The sequence below is a fragment of the Nilaparvata lugens genome, chromosome 1 (assembly GCF_014356525.2).
Source record: "Nilaparvata lugens isolate BPH chromosome 1, ASM1435652v1, whole genome shotgun sequence".
NCBI lineage: Eukaryota > Metazoa > Arthropoda > Insecta > Hemiptera > Delphacidae > Nilaparvata > Nilaparvata lugens.
In genome coordinates, this window is record NC_052504.1 from 9,199,889 (window position 1) to 9,220,870 (window position 20,982).

General features: G+C 34.2%; 2 protein-coding genes across 5 annotated transcripts in view; one reads left to right on the forward strand and one right to left on the reverse strand.

The window, feature by feature from the left end:
* The window catches only part of LOC111056244 (autophagy-related protein 16-1), a 581,037-nt gene that overhangs the window by 167,490 nt on the left and 392,565 nt on the right, over positions 1-20,982 (forward strand). The window lies entirely within an intron of this gene.
* The window catches only part of LOC111047530, a 188,590-nt gene that overhangs the window by 18,918 nt on the left and 148,690 nt on the right, over positions 1-20,982 (reverse strand). For both annotated transcript variants that reach the window (XM_039429676.1, XM_039429684.1), the window contains exon 2: positions 13,962-14,263. In XM_039429676.1, coding sequence (XP_039285610.1) covers positions 13,962-14,262 — 301 coding nt within the window. In that variant the 5' untranslated portion in view covers position 14,263. The remainder of the gene's footprint in view (positions 1-13,961; positions 14,264-20,982) is intronic.

Sequence of the window (20,982 nt, forward strand, 5' to 3'; positions counted from 1 at the left end):
AATGAAATAAATTATAATATCAACATAGGCTACTAGGTTCATAGTCAGTTATGTTATAATGCTGTGAATATATTGAGTTTTATTGCTGTCTATAACATGTATTGTGTTGTTTTTTTTTTTGAGGAATAAACAGTTTGATTTGATTTGAGGACAAAATATATTGAATTTGTTGTAGAATTCTTGGAGAATGATACATAAAATGATCATGTGATAACACAATAAGTTGAGGACAAGGGCTAGACGAGGCATTGATTGATGAACGATAGAGAGAAGTTGATAGAAGAATTATGATGAAAATAAAGTAATATAATGTATCAAGTTTATAGTTTCAGGATAAGATTATTAGAATAGACTACGTGGGGATAATTTGTTGAATTATGAGTTTTAGAAGAGTTGGAGGTGATGTAAAACGGAAGTTAGGCGAAGATAGAAAGTTGATTCACAGGAAATGAAAAATTGATTGATTTTTATTTGATGCTCTTGGTTTTGCTAAATGTATTGCACAAAACAGCATTATATCAAAGTAATAATACAAATAAACAAAATATAATTTACTACAAAAAGAGAATATACAACAAAGGAATGTGGCAGATGGAAATAAATTTGAAATTGCTTTTGTTCAAATGCAAATTAATTATTAAAAATGACTATGATCCTAGTAGCCTATGTTGATATTATAATGTATATAAAATACAATTTCTAAAAATACATGACCATGATAAACAAAACTGTGACTGTTAAATTGATAAACATTGATAGCTATTATTGCTGTTAACACAAATAACTGTTAAATAGGAGGAAGGTCCCCGCATGGGCTGTGCCGAATAATAATAATAATGAATAATAATTTTAAACAAAATAATGCAGTAACAGAAGTCTTCGGGGTGATTTACAGCATTTAATTTGGATTTTCGTTTAAGGAATGTGGGAAAATGACGTAAAATAGTGAAGATTAGATTGACTAAATTGATTTGTAGAAAATGGAAAATCTGAAAATGTAGATGTAATGTTATATATAGTATGTATGTAGTAATAGTGAAGAGGATACGATGTGAAGAAAAATGTTTAACTTATATAAATATAAGTATTATATTTAAAGTATTAATTTTATATTATTAATTTGAAGTATTATATATCTACTTATCAATATTTAAAAATCACAAATTGAGAACAATTGTGGCACAAGCTAAGAAATTCTGTGTTTTGATATCAAATTGAAGTGATAGGTCATCACTATTTCATATCATATTTAAACTCCAAATTTGAGAGAACCTAATCTTGACCTGTCCTAAAAAGAAGCACTTTATGAGTACATACTTGCAGTATGTGACAGTGAACTACATTGGCCTCGAAAAGAGACAGGAAGCGACTGGCAAATCTCATTTCCTTCTTTCACTACTTGGTCATTCATCTCAAAATCTATTAAGATTTTACTTTCAACCGAGTGCACTGCATACACACACACACACACACACACACACACACACACACACACACACACACACACACACACACACACACAATAAAGCTGAATGCAGGTCGATGCAGTGCATAGGATGCACCGGAGACACGACCGATGCACTTTTCGCTAGTGGAGTCGGCTCCACTACATTTATATAACACCTAGCCAATCGAGCGGAAGGCGCGGAAAACGGTACTAGTCAGCTGTGTTTATCAGAGGGACAGAGAGAAAGAGTGTGTGAGAGAGAGGGCAACTTCAGTGGGTCACCAGCCGACCCAATGATGGGTGGAGGTTATCTATGACCGCTAATCAAGGCCATAGCTCACAGGTTGTGTGTGGGAACAGCTCGGCTGTATTGGTTACTAAACTCTTTATCACTTTCGTTGTGTTTATCGTTCCACATTTATTACTATATCCAAATATATTGCTATTTATTCATAAATTATTACATTCACACAGAATCATACAAGAATGTTTGGAAATGAAAAAAATGGGATTGTGGAATAGTATCACGAACTTATTAAAAAGTTAGATACTGTCATGTGGTACCATAGGTGATGAAACATGAAAGAAACTCTTCATTAAATTCATGATATATGTCATCTTCAGTGTTTAGCATAGCACCATAAGTGTTGAAACATATATTTAACTTTTCAATAATTTCGTGATATTATTAGACAATAATATTCCTATTTTATTGATAATAATGTGAAATATTTCATCCATGTTTGGTTTTGAAGCATCCAAATCTAAAAATCCACTTTGTAGAAATAATTAAGGACTAAAAATTTAGTGAAGTAAACAACTACAAGACAACAGACAACCTATTTCGGACTATTTGTAACGTTATCTAAATTTGGGAGAGGATTAGCACAAGATTACCTTATTTTTTCTCTCCCTATCATTTTGATGATGTACTTATTGTATCAATCAATAAATAGAGAATATGCTAGAGTTTCATTAGTCGAAAGATGTGAATTTATTACTCATATTCATTAATTCTCACTTCAATTAAATATTAGATAATAACCTTCTTTGACATACTAAGCCGCCAAGACTTTCGTTTAATCTACAGAAACTAGTTCTGAATAAATACCATTTCAATCAAAACTCATTAAACTGCATAAACTATTCCGATTAGAGAGGAAATGGCAATTCCTCTCTCCGTTCTTTTCTTTTCCTTTTTCCTCCCCATAAAGAATAGCAGAATGCATTCACTCTCCTTGTCCTACACAATTATTCTGGAAATTAATCTACTTTTCCAATGTTGATTTCAATTTAGTGTCACGGTCTGCTTGCCCAAATAATTGCAATGAATATTACTAATAACTTAGTTGATTATTGTGAATAATTCATAACAATAAAACTTGCAATCATCAATTTACTAAGCCTACTTTTATTGAGATTGCATTTGCATATTTAATTTCGAAGTTTATCTAGTGCCCTGATTCCCATCCATAGAACTAGTTCTGGCATAAATAAATATTTCCAGTGAAAGGGTAGAAATATGGACGATATTATCCTCCCATTTTCTTGGAATATCATTTTTCTTTCCTTGAAATCCAGTGGCTATCTTGTGGGAATCCAATATCTTTGCTCAGTGGAACATGTATGCTCTAGTTTATTATAGTGAAGAGTTCTTGTTTATTTTCCTTCATTAGTTTCTATAAGATTTTCTGTAGTAAACGAATATCTAATCTGTATCTGATACCTCATTTGTATCTTGTAAACTCATTTTGATAATTGGCGAGCTGAAAAATTTATATTTAATCTTCCTATTTACTTTTTTCCGAATGGGAAGCAGTGATACGCTCTTCAGAATCTGTATATTTCAGTACTTTATGGTGTTAAAATTAATATTATCCGAATTCCAATCGGTTTCTTAAAGTTCTACAATACTAGTAAAGTACAATAATCACAATAGAATTCACTAAATCTTTTGTCCAAGTCTTTTTATCCCTTCAGGATCCAATTATACTATTCAGAAGCAATAACTAGTAGTACCATCTCACTATTACCGCAGTCATGTTTGATAAAATTCTAGTCCTTCTATCATTCCAGGTGGGTACCGGATCACTTTGCAAGTTATAATATTGCATGTTATCATAATTTTCTATAATTTCCTGTTGTCAGATTTGAGTTTCAATGAAACTCCATTCCAAATCCGGCGCAGCTTCATTCGGAAATTTTCTTTTGTAAATGTATCATTAGTCCAGGCAACGAAGACATAATAGGGTAAAAAATGCATGTATAAGCCAAAATTGGTACAGTTGTAGGGGAAGGCTTCTTAAACAACATACTAAAAGTACTGACCGGTGGGGGAGGTGCATTTTTCCGGTTTTTTGTGAATAACTCAAAAACTATGGCCTCCAGGAAAAAGGTTGTCATTAGTAAAATTAAAATTATAAATGAAATTTTTAATCAATTAATAAATTATTAATTTATTTATTCATGATACTACAACGGAAACAACAGGTAATAACCCAGATATGCTTCCTTACCACAACAATAAGACTCGTATAAAATTTATAGAAAAGATAATAATACTAATGTTTGAAAATAAAAAAAATACTTAAAACTCTAAACATTATAGCATTTTTGATTTTTTGTCCTCTTTCATACTCTGATCATACAACTTAATCTTATTCTCACTGCAAAATTCTGTAAAAATCCATTTTTTTCTTGTTCAGCTCTTGACAGAATTCAGAACGGTTTCTTCTCAATCGTATTGTTTCCTCAACATTGTATTCCTAAGCGAAACTCGAAAAACGATTACAATTACAGTTGTTCGACCACTACATACGTGATGATAGCGATCAGCAATTGATCGTTGGCCCAACGACAATAACTTTGATGCTTTCTATGACATGTGATGAGAAACACTGTGGCCGGCCACTCATGACCTGCAATGCCACCGATATGGAGAGAGTTCACGCGCGAATTAAACGAATTGAACCGATGACCGTCTTAATAATAATTCGGCCTCCAAATCCGTTATAAGTGATTGTGATTGTCAACGCATCTGAAGACGTCTGTCTGCTACGTGTTTACTATTCTCCTGCTATCGATTTCCCCCTGGCGGCTCTGCTCTGACAATGGACATCCATTCTTTCGACTTCCTTATTCTTCTCCCCACCTACTTTCATGTTTTTAATTTTTCTCTTCTTCATGTACTGCGGATTTTTTCCTGCTGAGTTCGTGCGCAACGAACTGTCGTCATCTCTAAATGCAAAGTAATGGACATTGCATTGCAGTCATATTATATACATACCATCTATATAGGGGCGCCCGTCCTAATTTAATCTAGTCCCGGTTCGAGTTGTGTTCTTTTTCTGTGCATAGGCATTCCTAATCCCACGAACGAATCGACTGTTACACGTGAAATTAATAGTTTTTGCATCAGCATGCTCTTAATAGGTAGTATGTAGGCCTGTAGGTGGGCTGCGATGTTTTGAGCTAGTTATGAATAAGAAATTGTTTTGTAGCTAGTGTAACTTCGATTGATTTGGGATGAATCACTACCTCCGTAAACAAAGCCGTAGTGTATTCGTGTGACGTCAGCACAGGTAAAAGTCCTAGACCAATAATAGCTGATATAGATCAGCTGAAATCAACGAATTTTTATTGGTGTAGGAGCCCTACCTGTGCTGACGTCACACGAATGCACTACAGCTTTGTTTACGGAGGTAGTGGATGAATTCACTTTACTACATTTCAATAAATTAATCTGGACTGTAGTAAAAATTTGAGAAGAGACAGTTTTGGGCATATGCTTGTTGTGCCTTCTCACATAAGTGTAATAAATTGTACATGACTAAATAAATGAATGAAAAATCTGGTGTAGCGCACTCACACAACTTTCCTTGCTGTTATGAAAATTGATGACCTGTCGCTAGTGTTCACGCGCATCTCAAGTCTACACTATTCTAAGATCTGAGCCAGCTGGCGACAGCAAAATAACGCTGGAGACACACGAGGTCTGCTATCTCTAACTTCATAGTGAATTAAATCATTCACTATTAAATCATAGAATCAACAGTTGCCAACAGTTTGCAATTGTATAATCACATTTCTCGAATTTCGAGCTTATTTTCAATTTTAGGTGGAAATGTTACTGAACATTAATTGTAGAGATTTTTATGTTCAATCTTTTCCATTTGAATATTTTGTTTAAATTGTATCTGAAGTCTGATAATTGGGAATCTAAAATCAAACTTTGCATAGATGGGGCGGAGCTTCTGGAATTTTTACAGATATGGGATTTGTGGCAATTGATAGAGCTTATCAATGACTATTTCAGGTATAAATTTTATCAAAATCGTTGGAGCCGTTATCGATAAAATCGCGAAACCCCTGTTTTTGACAACATTTTCGCCATTTTAGGCGCCATCTTGGATCACATTTTTTGTGTAGTTGAGAAGTTGATATTGTGGTAATTATTCATATTGTATGAAAAAGACTAAGAAATTGTCAAAAACTACAGATTTATTGATACTTAGAAAGACCGGTTTCGGTTATTACACCATTGTCAATCTCTGATAAACTAAAACTAAATACAAGAGCAGCAGAATTTATACTAGTAGGCGAGTACTGCTATTGGTCAAGGGCATGAACGCCTGCCATTGGCCCAGCTAGACAGTCTCCTTCCACTCAACGGTGTGACAAAATGACGGCTAAAGCAACAGAATCTTTCATCTTAATAACAGAATTTGAAACTTGTCAAAAGCCTTGTCAAAATCTTATTACTTTTTCACATTCTATCCTTATTATGCTTGTATGTATCTTGATGCTGATGACAACATTTTAAAATATGTATCATAGTCGAATAATCTTGATATCTCTTAGGATACTTTCCATCTTTTTATCTTTTACCCTTAAATGCTATTATTTCTCTATTTTTGTATCTTGAGGTATGGCGTGAGCTGAATTGTTTTGTTCTCACATCACATACCTACTAGCCAAGTCATACTCTGGGATTGAGGGCGTAATTTGGATCAGATGTCTGAGTCCTGACCAGACAGACAGACGGACGTGTGTCTCATGACCATGAGGATGAGTTGTGGTGGGGGGGAGCATGCCTGGCTTGACCCCAACTTCACACAACAATCATGTCCGCGAATCATAATAATAATAACGGTAACTGGTCGACTTACTTAATCGTCTTATTCTTGTCGAAATCGTGAGAAAACTTATTCCGTAATTTTTATACCTTTTTCTTCGTTCTTCATTGTTGCTGCTCATCTTTTGCACTAACCTCTTCCGATCCTCTAACGTCCAATCTTCTTTTTCTTCTTCCTCCTTTAATTTCATTCCAGATTTTCTAGACTTCACCTCAGTTCTCATTTCCGTGCTACTTCTACATGTTGTTATCTTTCAATTCCCATATTATGTTTCTATAATTTTTTCTATGTAGTCCTATAAGTAATTTTCAAATATTTTTCTTTCTATTTCACTATTTTTTCTTCCTTTTCTTCACTTTTTACTTCTTATTTTACTCTGTTGTAGTTCAGACACTGTGTTACTTGTAAATATTTGAAAAAAACACTTACTTTTCTTGGAGTATTGAGGAATGCATTTCACTCCTGAAGAGGAGCTTCATCAGCCTCAGGCTGAGTGAAATGCATTCCTCAATACTCCAAGAAAAGTTTTGTTTTTTTTTCAAATATTTACAAGTAACTCAGTGTCTGAACTTCAACAGAGTAATTATATAGTGTTTCGTCATGGAAAGCAACATCTAAATTTAATGAATACATTGGTTTTTCCAATTAGACAGATTTGATTGATTGATTGATAGTGTTTCGTCATGGAAAGCAACATCAATCTTATTTTACTTCGCTCTTCTTCTTCCTCTATTTTTCTTGTCCTTCCACCTTTCTGTCTCTCATGCCCTCATATTAACGTAAGATCCTGCATTTCTTATTGTTAACTTCTCTCGAAATTGTTTGTGTGATATTGTTCCACTAAATTCTCCTAATTTACAAAATATCTTCATTCTCTCCGTTATTCCATGATCTAACATTCGGAAAGGGAACAGTTTTGGGCTAGGCCTGGTGGTCCTTTTCTAATCATGTATTTGATTCTTGCATTGGTTGATGTAAATAAATAAATAAATGAATACATCTACACATTTTCAAGTTGTGCATTATTTTCCATCTCGTTCAGATCTTGAATCCTCCATTTCAATTTTCCATTCTCTTGAAGATTTATCAATTTTTTGTTGATCCTTCTATTCTACGTTGCCAAATAATCTCTTTTTTATCATACTTTCCTTTTATTTATTTTTTGATACAATTACAAATCATATGAATATGATCGGGATAGGACAACAGGCATAGCCCAAAACTATTCTGTTCCCAAATTTTGATAAATAATAAAATGTCCATATTTATTATTTAACGAAAATCCTAAATAAATGCTGCAAATCACCCCGAAGACCTCTGCTACTGCAGACATTGACAACAGGGCTAACAGCTAGATGGAAATTCGATGAGAAATAGCATTCTCTATTTAATTCCATCAATAAAATGTCCGAAAAAATAGGTTATGTTCTTACTGAGGAAAGTTAAAGTTAAAAGTTCTGTCCAAAAATATATAAGAGCTGAAATTTTTGAATTTAGAATGATTAAAATACCAAATTATAGTCGAATATTGCACTTAATATCACTGCTTTCTCATCCTTTCCTTCTAAATTTCCCCGTACCGTCACCTTCACGTTGATTTTCTTATTCTCGATCATCATCTGTATCCTTTATAAAATTATTTGTATTTTACTCCTTTACTCTCGTTTTTTTTTTGTTGTGTTTAAACATACGTTCTTATTCTTGTTAATACTCTTCCCTTTTTCTTCCTTCTCATTACTTTTTCCCATTGTTTTTTTTCAATTCTCTTCATCTCTATTCGTCTTCTAGTTCCAGTCTCATCCTCCTTGGAAATCTGTACCTTTTCACTTTTTTATCTCATCGTTCATACTCTTTCCAAAATATTAGTATGCATCAGAATAAAATTACTTTTCCTTTTCCTCTCCATTACTTTTTTCCATCGTTTTTTTTCTCAATTCTCTTTATCTCTATTCGTCTTCTAGTTTCAGTCTCATCATCTTTGTAAATCTATTCCTTTTCACTTTTTATCTCATCGTTCGTACTCTTTCCAAAATATTAGTATGCATCAGAATAAAATTACTTTTCCTTTTCCTTTCCATTACTTTTTTCCATCGTTTTTTCTCAATTCTCTTTATCTCTATTCGTCTTCTAGCTTCAGGCTTATCCTCCTTGGAAATCTGTACCTTTTCACTTTTTTATCTCATCTTTCATACTCTCTCCAAAATATTAGTATGCATCAGAATAAAATTACGTTTCCTTTTCCTTTCCATTACTTTTTTCCATTGTTTTTTTCTCAATTCTCTTTATCTCTTTATTCGTCTTCTAGTTTCAGTCTCATCCTCTTTGTAAATCTATTCCTTTTCACTTTTTTATCTCATCGTTCGTACCCTTTCAAAAATATCAGAATTACTTCTGAGCTATACACTCTTCCCATGACCTCTTCCCGAATACTGTAGCACCTCCCTGCAAGTTGCCGTATTTTCGAAATACGAAAAACGCCAGCGATTACAGTCGATGGCCATAAATATGGATTTTGCGTGAGAAATAAAGCAACTCTAATGTGCCGGACGTGGCCGAGCTGTTGATACTATTATACTCATTTTTTCGATTCGGTTCCCCCAATACAATGCATTGTGGGTACTTTGCAGTTGGTCATAACGGAAGTGTTCATCGATTGTTTCTCAGGATAAGTTCTGATTCAATGCCAGGCCAGGAATCTTTAATATAATCGGGGTATTGCAATCTCATACCTGTGCAATATTGGCTTCATCCCGCTAACCAGCCGGCTATTGTTTGCAGAAGATGCAATCCCGTTGCAGTTTTGTTCGTTGAAAAAAATCTTTTTTATTTTATTTTATCATGATTATAATAGTGTTGGCCATATTGAATTATTATTATGATAATGATTTTTCACATAACTTGTATTATTATACTATGATTTATTTATTTATATATTTATTTATTACATTGACAATCACATAATTACAGTATAATATGATTGGCAGAAGAGAACAGGCATAGCCCAAAACTGTCTTCTCCCAAATTTTTACAAATAAAAGTTTCAAAAAAGAATGAGGTTATTTCCAAGATAACTTGTATTATTATATATAACTTTTCTGTATAGGGCTACTTTTTATGGAAATATAAAGAAAAATAAAAATCTCAGTACCCTTTTTGAATTATTTAATCACAACATGTTTCGGACATTGATGCTATTTTCATATGTATTTTTACAGAAACGGTAAGATACAGATATAAAAAGCTTGGCATCAGCTGATTAAAAGTGAATTGTTCATGTTCGCGGCGCGTATATCTGTACGCACCTTTATAGGATCATTCATATTCTACTGACATTCACAACTAAACTTGAATATCACTGCCTCATCAACCCTGACGTTTCTACGAACGTTTTGCTGTGTTGTTTTCCTGTGTGGATAAGATTCCGATTCTATGTAGGTGATCGATTCCCCGACGCTGAGAAGTTTCCGTGTACCTAGTAGTTTTGAAAACGAAATGAATGGAAATTGCAGTGATTTGTATCCGGAAAAGAAGTGCTCACTCTTGTTACAAAGAAGCAAACCATTGGGTCGAGATGCAGCTGAACGCTGATTATTTTTGTTGTCGCTGGTTTGATGACGTCATAAACTGGCGGGAATCTGCCGATTGTTTAGCGCGCAACGGTACTGCGCAGCTATTTCCCGCGCATTTGTTATTCGCAGCTCTAGCAAGAGCGACTAAATTTGAAATTCAGATCGGGTTCTGTTGCCTAGATTTTCATGAGCTTTGTCCTGCAACATATTATCTTGTGAACGCCTTCAGACACATTCCTATTCTTCTCAACGTTTACACCTTGATTTTCTTATTTTTCTTCCTCCTTTGACTCTTCCCATTTCATCTTCATTTGAAATATTAGTCCTAATTCTTTGGATACTTAAAAAATCTTATAGACTTTCAGGCCTGATCGCACGAAAGCCTGTTAAACTTGAATCATGATTAAATGCCACGATAATCAATCAGAGATGGCTTTTTTGAAAAAACTTCTTTTCTGATTGGAAAGTCTTCTTGGCAATTAATGATGTTTAAAATTTAACTCGCTTCTTTGCAACCGGACCTATAACCTATAGATATAATGGTCAATTTGACTCAATAAATGTCCTGGAAACCAGAAATTGAGGTATATTATTCAAGAGTTTTTTTACTTTAACTCCTTTGTACCCCTACCCTACTTTTTTCTATTCCATTGGCTTTATCCATCGATATTATGTTTCCGTCGCGTATTTCACTTTGTATTTCACAAAGGAGTAGATAGGGCATGTGAGAGTGTAGAACACCTGTAATGAAATGGTGTTGGTAGAGAACAGAAGAAGAACTTGAGGTGTAGGGAGAGAAATAAGAGGAGTACAGTGGCAGAAGATATATGAGTAGGATAAAGAAGAGTATAAGAAGGAAGAAGAAATATGAGAAGATTTTGAAAAAAAATATATAAGGTGTAAGCTTAGAGATGAGTAAAAATTGGTGAAAACACAAAAAATGGAGAAATCAGATAAAGGAGAAGACAATAAAGAAGTGGGGTTTGAAAAAGATGGAAAGAAGAAATGGAGAGGGAAAGAGAATGACGATGTAGATGTGGATAAACGAATTAGCTCTGCTGAATAACTTGCACATAAGTTTAGTTTTTATGCTGTATTTTGTTAGCTCACATCTCGTTATAGGGCATAGGGTCACAGTTTACAATAATAGGATATAGTTTTCGCAACAAATAGATTTGTATTTGCTTATGAGTGAACAGTCTACCAATGAAGTGTAGAAGACAAATAAGGTGAAAGAGATGTAATTATACGGAATTGCTTAGTAGTTGACTATCCAACCCATAGCAGTAGATGTGGGTTGGTTCTCACCTTGTAATAGGAAAGAATAGTATGGGAAAGCAATAAAAGAGAAAATATATTGATAGAGAAACAAAAAAGAAGTTTTCGGGAGAAAAGCAGAAGAGTAGAAGAATAGAGAAAAGATGTGGAGTAGGAGAGAAAATCTTGGAGATGAGCTATGGACGGAAAAGCCAAAAAAGAAAGAAAAATATTGATTGATTGAGTACTTTATTTATGTAGATTACAATATATACTGGCTTATACACTTATATACAATAGCTTACAATACAGCAAAATTATGGATGAATTTACAAAATATAAATTAAGAAAATAATTATTGAGCTGTATCATAGAGAAACAATAGCGTAAGTAGATATCCCATGGCATAGGGAATTTATGTCGCAACTTTTACTTTTATCTCAAGCCGATTACTGTCGATTTTTGTCAATTTTTACTGCTTTGTTGGGGTGATAGTGTATGAACGACACAATTTGAGAGACTACCAGCGTCACACAGCTGCATAGGAAAGAACTACGTGAACTATAGGCTTGGGATAACAGTAAAAGTTGCGACATAAACGCCCTATACCATGGGATATCTATTTATGCTATCGTTTCTCTATGGCTGTATATAATATGAAAAAAAATTGTAATAACTATAGATAAAATAGATAATATTGTTATGCATCTACATAAATTGGCGGAGCTTTGGACATATCAATGTCCATTCTTTGGAAAGAATATTCGAAGTATTGAGAGAGAGAAAAAAAAGAAGGTTCCGGGAAGAGCAGAAGAATGGAGAAAAGATGTGGATTAGGAGAAAATCTTGGAGATGAACTCTGTGGTTTAAGAAATGGATTGAGTGAAAGTGATAAGCCAAAAGAATAGCGATATAGAATATGAATCAATATGGATAAATTTTTTTTGAAAGATAAGGATAAGGAGACGAACCCACTTATCAGGATCTCTCATTTTTGGTTGATGAAATACAGAGTTGAGCATACAAATACAATAGTTTCCCAAGCAAGGAATATATGTTGTCTCACTAAGACTGTGAAAGAATCAATGAAAAACAGTTTTTAGTACCCATCACCGGTACATTACATTCCCAGTTGCCCAAGGCTGGACTCTTAAATTGCAGTAAAGAAATTCGTTGCTCACTACTCATTACAGAAACTAAAAAGCGCCAGCAGTGGATATTCTGGTTCATGAAAGGTACTTAGCATCAGAAATGTGCACATAAAAACGGGAAATTATATTTCACGGGAAAGGCTCAAATCTCAGTAAGCAGTTGAACTCCGTTCGGTAGAATTCAGAAATCGTGCAAGATATTTCTTTCAGTTAGGAAAAAATACTACTGGACTGTATAATCGTACTACAATCTAACGGGGATTCAAATGGGCTCTCAGGTAAAGAGTAGCCTTTCCATGATCTTAGTAGACTACATGAATCAAGAAATTGACGCTAATGTTCTATGAAGACGGTTTCTAGTATTGTATACTGTAACTATTATATTTTTAAATTTTTATCTATTGTTTGTGATAAGAAAATATTGCTTTTTATTGTAGGGAGTAATACTTTTGTATGATTGCAAGAATTGATATGAACTCTTATCATCGTCAACTAAATGATTAAAAGCCTCAATAATATTGTGATTATGTTCTATGATTTGTGGTGTAGTGGTCCAATATTTTCGGGGATACTAATTATCATAGCCATTTTCCAATAATTATACTTTCTCTCCCATATTTTCATCCTCAATCTTATCTTGATTATAATGTTGAAGGGTACTCATTTTACCTATATTTATTTCAATTTGTTCAGGTCAATTCAAAATTTTTCTTCTCTATTAAATTGTTCAAATATTTTTTTATGATATCCCATTTGTTTATAACTGAATGGGCCTTCAACATGCATCATCAGTCGCAAACAAGTTACTTGAAGGATGTAACAACATTCTTTGAGCTTGACCATAGGTAACCAGCCGGTCTTATCGCGACAACATCAACAATTTTAGTGAGTTTTCAACCATTGAGATGTAGAAAAAGGAATCTCAATCAGAACTATCTTCTTTAGTATCTCGATCTCATTGATGTGCAGTGGTACCTGGGAAATTATATCCATTGGAAACGGATCCTATCAATACAATTTCGATTCTATTGGGAAGAAACTATCACTGTCTAATGACTGATTAACGTGTGGGTCTACCTGGATAGTTGTCACCGTTGAAGGATTAGGTGCTCTTCATAAGGTAAGGCGTACACACCTGTTCCGGTTTCAAAGGATATAATTCATTCATTTTTATAAAATAGAATTATAGTAACTTTTTCTTGAAATTAATAAACTAAGGGATTAAAAATACAAATTTGTTTTATCAATTTGAATAAAGGGTACTATGATTTATTCTATTTATAAATAAAACTAATTCATACATTTAAAGAAATGTCCACATTGTTTACCATCGTTTTAGAGGTATTTCAGTATTTCTTCTATTATAAGGTCTAGTGGCAATTATTGTTGAAATAAATCCTACCTGGATAGTTGTCTCCGTTAGATGCGAACAGCGTGCATAGGCCGGTCTCGAAGTTCACGGAGTGACAGGAGTCGTTGGCCTGGCAGGCGTCCAGGCAGTCGGTGAGCATGAGCGTGCCGGGTAACGACCGAATCTGGTCGTCCGGCGCCGTGAACACGTAGCCGGTGACCAGCTCGAAGCCCAACATGTCGGGTTCGCACTCCGCCAGGCTTACGCCGGCCGAAGTCAGGTCGCTGGTCGCCGCCTCCACGCTGCCGCCCCACCGAGCTAACAGTGCCATCGCGAGGAGGGCACACAACATTCTGCAACACAAAAAAATCAAAACTTTGAATTAAACTTTAAATTTTAGTAAAGTGAAATTATAACCCTATTTTGGATTTTTAAAGTGTTATCTAAATTTGGGAGAGAAATAGTACAAGGAGTATCCTTAGTTTTTCTCTCCCAATCAGTGCTTCTTTGTAAAAAAATAAATAAATAAATTGTTAGACGTCCTTCACACAGTCATGGATTAGTTAGATGCTAAACTTGTTGAATTTACAATTTTATGATGGTGATATGATGTGAAGACACTAGATTCAATTTACACTATGAACAATGATGTTGTGAAATTTCTCCATATTAAGGTGAAATTAAAGCGATAATTCAGTTCCACAAACACATTCACTTGGAACAAACAAATAAATTATATAACTGACAATATCGCTTCTATTTCACCTTAACACTAGATAGTTGATTTTCCAAAGGGTCATATGCACGTTCTACGTCAAACATTAAACGTATATGAAGGTATGGTCACATGAATAGATGCATTATATTGGCTCGGTTGCACAAAAGCCTGCTCAATTTTAATCATTATTAAAGGCCACGAGCATTAATCATAGAAGATATTTTTGAAAAAAGGCTTCACTTATTGGTTCACGTGGTTCAATTACGATTAAAATCACGATTTTCAATCATTGATTGAAATCAATTTGAATTCTACAAATAATTGAAGAACTACAAGACTTAACCTATTTCATACTATGTGTTATCTATATCTAAATTTGGGAGAGGAATAGCACAAGGTTACCTTATTTTTCCTCTCCATATCATTTTGATAATGTACTTATTGTATAAATGAATAAATAAATTTTGTGCAACTGCGCCGTTTTGTTCCATTACTGGTTTAAGCCAACAACTGATCTATCTCCGTTTAAACCTAGATGGTGCATACGGACCTGAGTGTAGTATTGAGAATAAATTGAGGGTGGGTTGTAAAATATGCATAATACACTGCAATTTTATTTTAGTGTGCTATTGTAGAACAATTCAGTGAGTTTTTTGTAAACACAAAGGAAAACAAGAGAGTGGAATCCTTCGGGAACCCAAGGAAAACGAAACTCTGTCACCTCTTACATCCTTGATCATCTTGTTGGCTTGGGACAACGTCGATCTTGCAAACTGAATCCCTTTTCCGAAAGAAGTTTGTTAGATAATTAATTAATATTGTCTAGTTCTTCATTTGCTTCCAAAAATGTTGTTCCATTTTATCAATCTGATAATAATTGTTGTATAGTATGTAGGTTAATGACAGCCAACAGAAGAATACTAAACTGATAACATAGAAGAGAGAGGAAGATCGAGCTGATTCTAGCTTAGGCGATGTTATATCATGTATAAACGTTTACTATTATTTAAAGGTATATATATGGTCACATGAATTATATTGGTCCGGTTGCACAATAGCCTGTTTAATTTTAATCATGCAGTATACATCTTCAGTTACGACTTTCAGGAGACAGAACTTGAGAATCGACATTAGTGTTACAAAGTTTACTTAACAAATCCATCACTCCTGATTCGTCTACTGATTACGATTTCTGTTGTACTACATCACTGAATTATCTCTATGCCCTGTCTGTTCAAACTTATTTTGTCTGCTGATTACATTGTTGAGCACCAATGCACGAGTGCGTCATGTCTGAATGTGGCAGACCAGTCAATACTACTATATATAAGGTAGTGTACCAGTTATTTCAGCACAGAACCTTAATTGATTGCTGCATCTATCGGTCACTAGTGGCCCATAAGTAGGGAGGTAGCCCAATACTTTGAACACGCGCGACCAGACACACGGGAATAGAAAAGAGAGAGAATGATGATGTGAATAGAGAGAGAAAGGAGAGAGAAAGATGATGGGAATGGAGAGAGAAAAGAGAGAGAAGATGTAAGGGGATTGAGAGAGAAAAGAGAGAGAAAAGAGAGAGAAAGATGTAAGGGGATTGAGAGAGAAAGAGGTAAGGGAATTGAGAGAGAAAAGAGAGAGAATGATGTAAGGGGATTGAAAGAGAAAAGACAGATAAAGATGACAGGAATGGAGAGAGATGCTGCCAATGCCAATGTGGAAAATGGAAAGAGAGAGAGAATAAGTACGGGAACGGGAAGAGTGGAGAGGGATGTCAATACGATTGTGGAAAATGGAAAGAGAGAGAATGATACGGGAACGGGAAGAGTGAGAGAGATGACATGCCATCGTGACAGTCGATGAAAACGCGAACCAAGTAAGAAGTGGGACATAGCGACAATGCTAGAAACAGTTAAGGTCTTATCATACGTATAATAATAAAGGGACACTGTCGCTATTTCATTTCTTCTCATTCTTCTTCTTCTTCTTCTTTTTCGTCGTCTTCTTCTTCTTCTTCTTCTTCTTCTTCTTCTTCTTCACCCTTTTCTTCATCACCATCTTCTTCTTCTTCTTCTTCTTCTTCTTCTTCTTCTTCTTCTTCTTCTTCTTCTTCTTCTTCTTCTTCTTCTCCTTTTCCTTCATCATCATCTTCTTCTTCTTCATTTTGTTCTCCTTCTTATTCTAAATCTTCTTCTCTCTCTTCTTCTTCTCCGTTTTCTCCTTCTAGTTCGTCTCCTTCCTTCTTAAAACTGCGGCACTAGGTCGACGTAATGTGTCACGCTAGTGCTGTGAATATAGTTGTAGGACGTATGACCACCCAAAGTCGTCATGTCATTCTACTAGAAAAGACAATAGGTTAGGTTAGTTGTGGTTATAAAATAATAGGATCACGAAAGGACCTGAGTGAAATTATTCTGCATCCGGCATTGTATGTTTTATCATAGACTAATATAGTAAACAGATTAGATCTGTGGTTCAATTTAGATTGTCTTGTATTCTTGTAACCTACTTATCTGTAACCATAGAGAAAAGATATCACTTGAGATTTTCATAGAGATATCTAGACATATATTTAGACGTATATCTAGACAAGATATCACTTGAGATTTTCATAGAGATATCTAGACATATCATTTCATAGAGAAAAGATATCACTTGAGATTTTCATAGAGATATCTAGACATATCTTTTCATAGAGAAAAGATATCACTTGAGATTTTCATAGAGATATCTAGACATATCTTTTCATAGAGAAAAGATATCACTTGAGATTTTCATAGAGATATCTAGACGTATATCTAGACATATCTTTCCATAGAGAAAAGATATCACTTGAGATTTTCATAGAGATATCTAGACGTATATCTAGACATATCTTTTCATAGAGAAAAGATATCACTTGAGATTTTCATAGAGATATCTAGACATATCTTTTCATAGAGAAAAGATATCACTTGAGATTTTCATAGAGATATCTAGACGTATATCTAGACATATCTTTTCATAGAGAAAAGATATCACTTGAGATTTTCATAGAGATATCTAGACATATCATTTCATAGAGAAAAGATATCACTTGAGATTTTCATAGACATATCTAGACATATCTTTTCATAGATAAAAGATTTCACTTGAGATTTTTTTCCTCTGTGGTATAACTAAAGAATAATCCTGTTTGTTGTAGAGATACAAAATATGATGGGAATATTGCACAGTTTTATTCGAATTCACAGTTTTAATTTCAAAGTTAGAGGAGGCAAAAGTAGACAATATGAAAAATCTGTGAATTCTATTCAACAGAATATCACATATTTTTGCATTTTTGGAAGCAATAGGGATAGTTCAAAAGGAAAAGTGAAAGTAATATGGTTTAAAGGAGCTTCTGGTGGGCCCATAACTACAAGTCATAATTCGTTGGTGAAAATAAATTTGCATAGCAAATATAATATCAACCATAACTACAATCGGACAGAAGTCAGGCAAATAATTGTTTAGTATATAACTCTCAAATGGGTCAATAAAGGTAGGCGCACACAGATCGTCATCGGACGGACGGCACGCATCGGACAGATCGGATGATTAGATCTGATGCATTATAGGATGCGGATAGGTATGCGCACTCCAATTGAAAACAATGCATCAAATCTAATCGTCCGATGCGTGCCGTCCGTCCGATGACAATATGTGTGCGTCTACCTTAACTCTCAAGTATTCAGAAAAGACCTAACTTGAAGCACGGAATAAGGAAATACTTATCACTCCGTTGTTTATTACTAATTGCTTCAATTAGTTGTAGTGAGTGGTTAAGTCATCTGGCCTATCAAGATTTTAGAGCACTTGCAACTTGACGGCATATCTGAAAATCTGAGCAGTCCTATCTTGTCAACCATTTTCATATCCATTCTCCTTATCTCTTTCGGATTTTTAGTCTTCTATTCAAGTTGTAGAAGTTATAAAATTGCATTCCTGCATAGCCCTACTTCATCTAACTGACAATGTAGTCATATACTATCGTGTCATATGCACATTATTGTCTATCAGTGTCGTGTCTTTCTCTCACCACCTTCGCACTATATCAGAAAACTTGTGATTCTATTCCACAAAACTTGACTGACTTCATTCTTATCCAACAATATCATCACTTCTCGGTAAAATTTTCGTTTTTGTTGCATCACTCACAAAAACAACTAATTGTTCTTCTCTCGTCAACTGCCTGGAATGTGGTCAACGTCTTGCTCCTGTGATGTGCTTATAAACGGGAACAAAGTATGGAGTGGAGCAAGAAAATTAAACTGTTTTCAACAAACTTTATAGATTCTCATTGACAGTTTTATGTTTAGACACAGACATTAGCAGCTCTGCTGAAACGTAAGTCTGGAATCTTGATCATTGTTTGTTTCCATTCGGAGAATGTGCGGGTCGAATGATAACACGTGACATAGAATATGAAAACGGAAGACTTGAAGTTGAAAACTATGAGATTAGAATATTGAGTGACTAGACTGAGTATTGAAAGCTATGCCCACCAGAGTTTTTGAGTGATTAGTATAGGAAACTATGGCCCACTAGAGCTATTGAGTATTGAAAATATGAGTTTCATAGAGTTATTGAGTGTAGAGTATAGAAAACTATAGCCACAAGAGAGAATATTATTGAATAAATAGATTGAGTATTGCAAGCTATGCACACCAGAGTTATTAAGTGTTAAGTTTTATATATTATAGATGATAAAGTTTGTTTTTTGGTCCTCTGAAATTATTTCTTTAACATGTGAATATTTCATATTTTAGTGATAATATAATGTAAAATATTTCTTCTTTGTTTGGTTTTGCATCTAAATTTAAAAATCTTCTATGTAAAAATAATTAAGAACCACAAATTTTGTGAAGTGAACAACTACAAGACTTAACCTATTACTATGTGTGACCTTATCTAAATTTGGAAGAGGAATAGCACAAGGTTACCTTATTTTCTCTCTCCCTATCACTTTTATGATATACTTCTTGTATGAATCAAAAAAGAGTATTATTATTATGAGTATAGAAAATTATTGCCCACTAGAGCTATTGAGTGTTTAAAATATGAGTTCCATAGATTTATTAAGTGTGGAGTATAAAAAACTATAGCCACAAGAGTTATTGAATGTTCATTATAGAAAACTATAGCCCACTAGAGTTATTGAGTATTAAAAACTATGAGTTCCATAGAGTTATTGAATGTAGAGTATATAAAACAATTGTCACCCGGTTTATTGAGTGTTTAGTACAGAAAACTATAACCCACTAGAGCTATTGAGTATTGAAAATATGAGTTTCATAGAGTTATTGAGTGTAGAGTATAAAGAACTATATCCACCAGAGTTATTGAGTCTCTAGTGTAGAAAAACAGAGTTATTGTAGCTAACAGGGCTATTGTAGAACTCAGAGCTATTCGTAATGAAAATATGAGTTTCATAGAGTTATTGAGTGTTGAGTATAAAAAACTATAGTCACCAGAGTTATTGAATGTTTAGTATAGAAAACTATAGCTCTAGTAAGCTATAGTTCTCTATACTGTGTATTAAAGTTACTGAGTTACTGATTTATTAAAGTATACTGAGTAAGTGAGTATTAAAAATATGAGTTTCATAGAGATATTGAGTGTAGAGTATAAAAAACTATAGCCACCAGAGTTATCGAGTGTTTAGTATAGACAACTATTGCCCACTATAGCTATTGAGTATTGGAAATATGAGTTTCATAGAGTTATTGAGTGTAGAGTATAAAAAACTATAGCCATCAGTGTTATTGAGTGTTTAGTATAGAAAACTATAGCTCACTAGAGTTACTGAGTATTGAAAACCGAGTTATTAAGTATTGATTATAGAAAGCTATTAAAAGTTGCCCACCAGAGTTGAGTCTTAATCATCGTGAATTACGGTATTTCATAATCGTCTATTATCCACCCAATTATTTTTATTATATCACTTAGAAGCTGCTCTTCCTTGTTTCCCCTCAAAGCCTTTAAAGCAATTGTCATGTCATCACTACTCAGTACTTGCAAATTTTCATTTTGCTTGCATTACACCAGAAACATGGATACCATCTGTAGCTGTACTCAACGTAATAGGGGGCTATAAATAAAGCTATTGAAAGGCACTAAACGCCGGTAGTGAGTCTACTGAAGGCAGTAAATAAAATCTGCCGATTTGTATGTACCATTACACATGTGTCATGGGAGGAGGGTGTAGAGGACAAGCGATGATATGCCGATTATATCGAATGTAAAACATGGCGGAGGTTTTGTCGTAGAGAACTTTATTTATATGTAATACAGCCACCGCGCTACACTGTTTGTGTGCAACTTGGCGCCCATTAG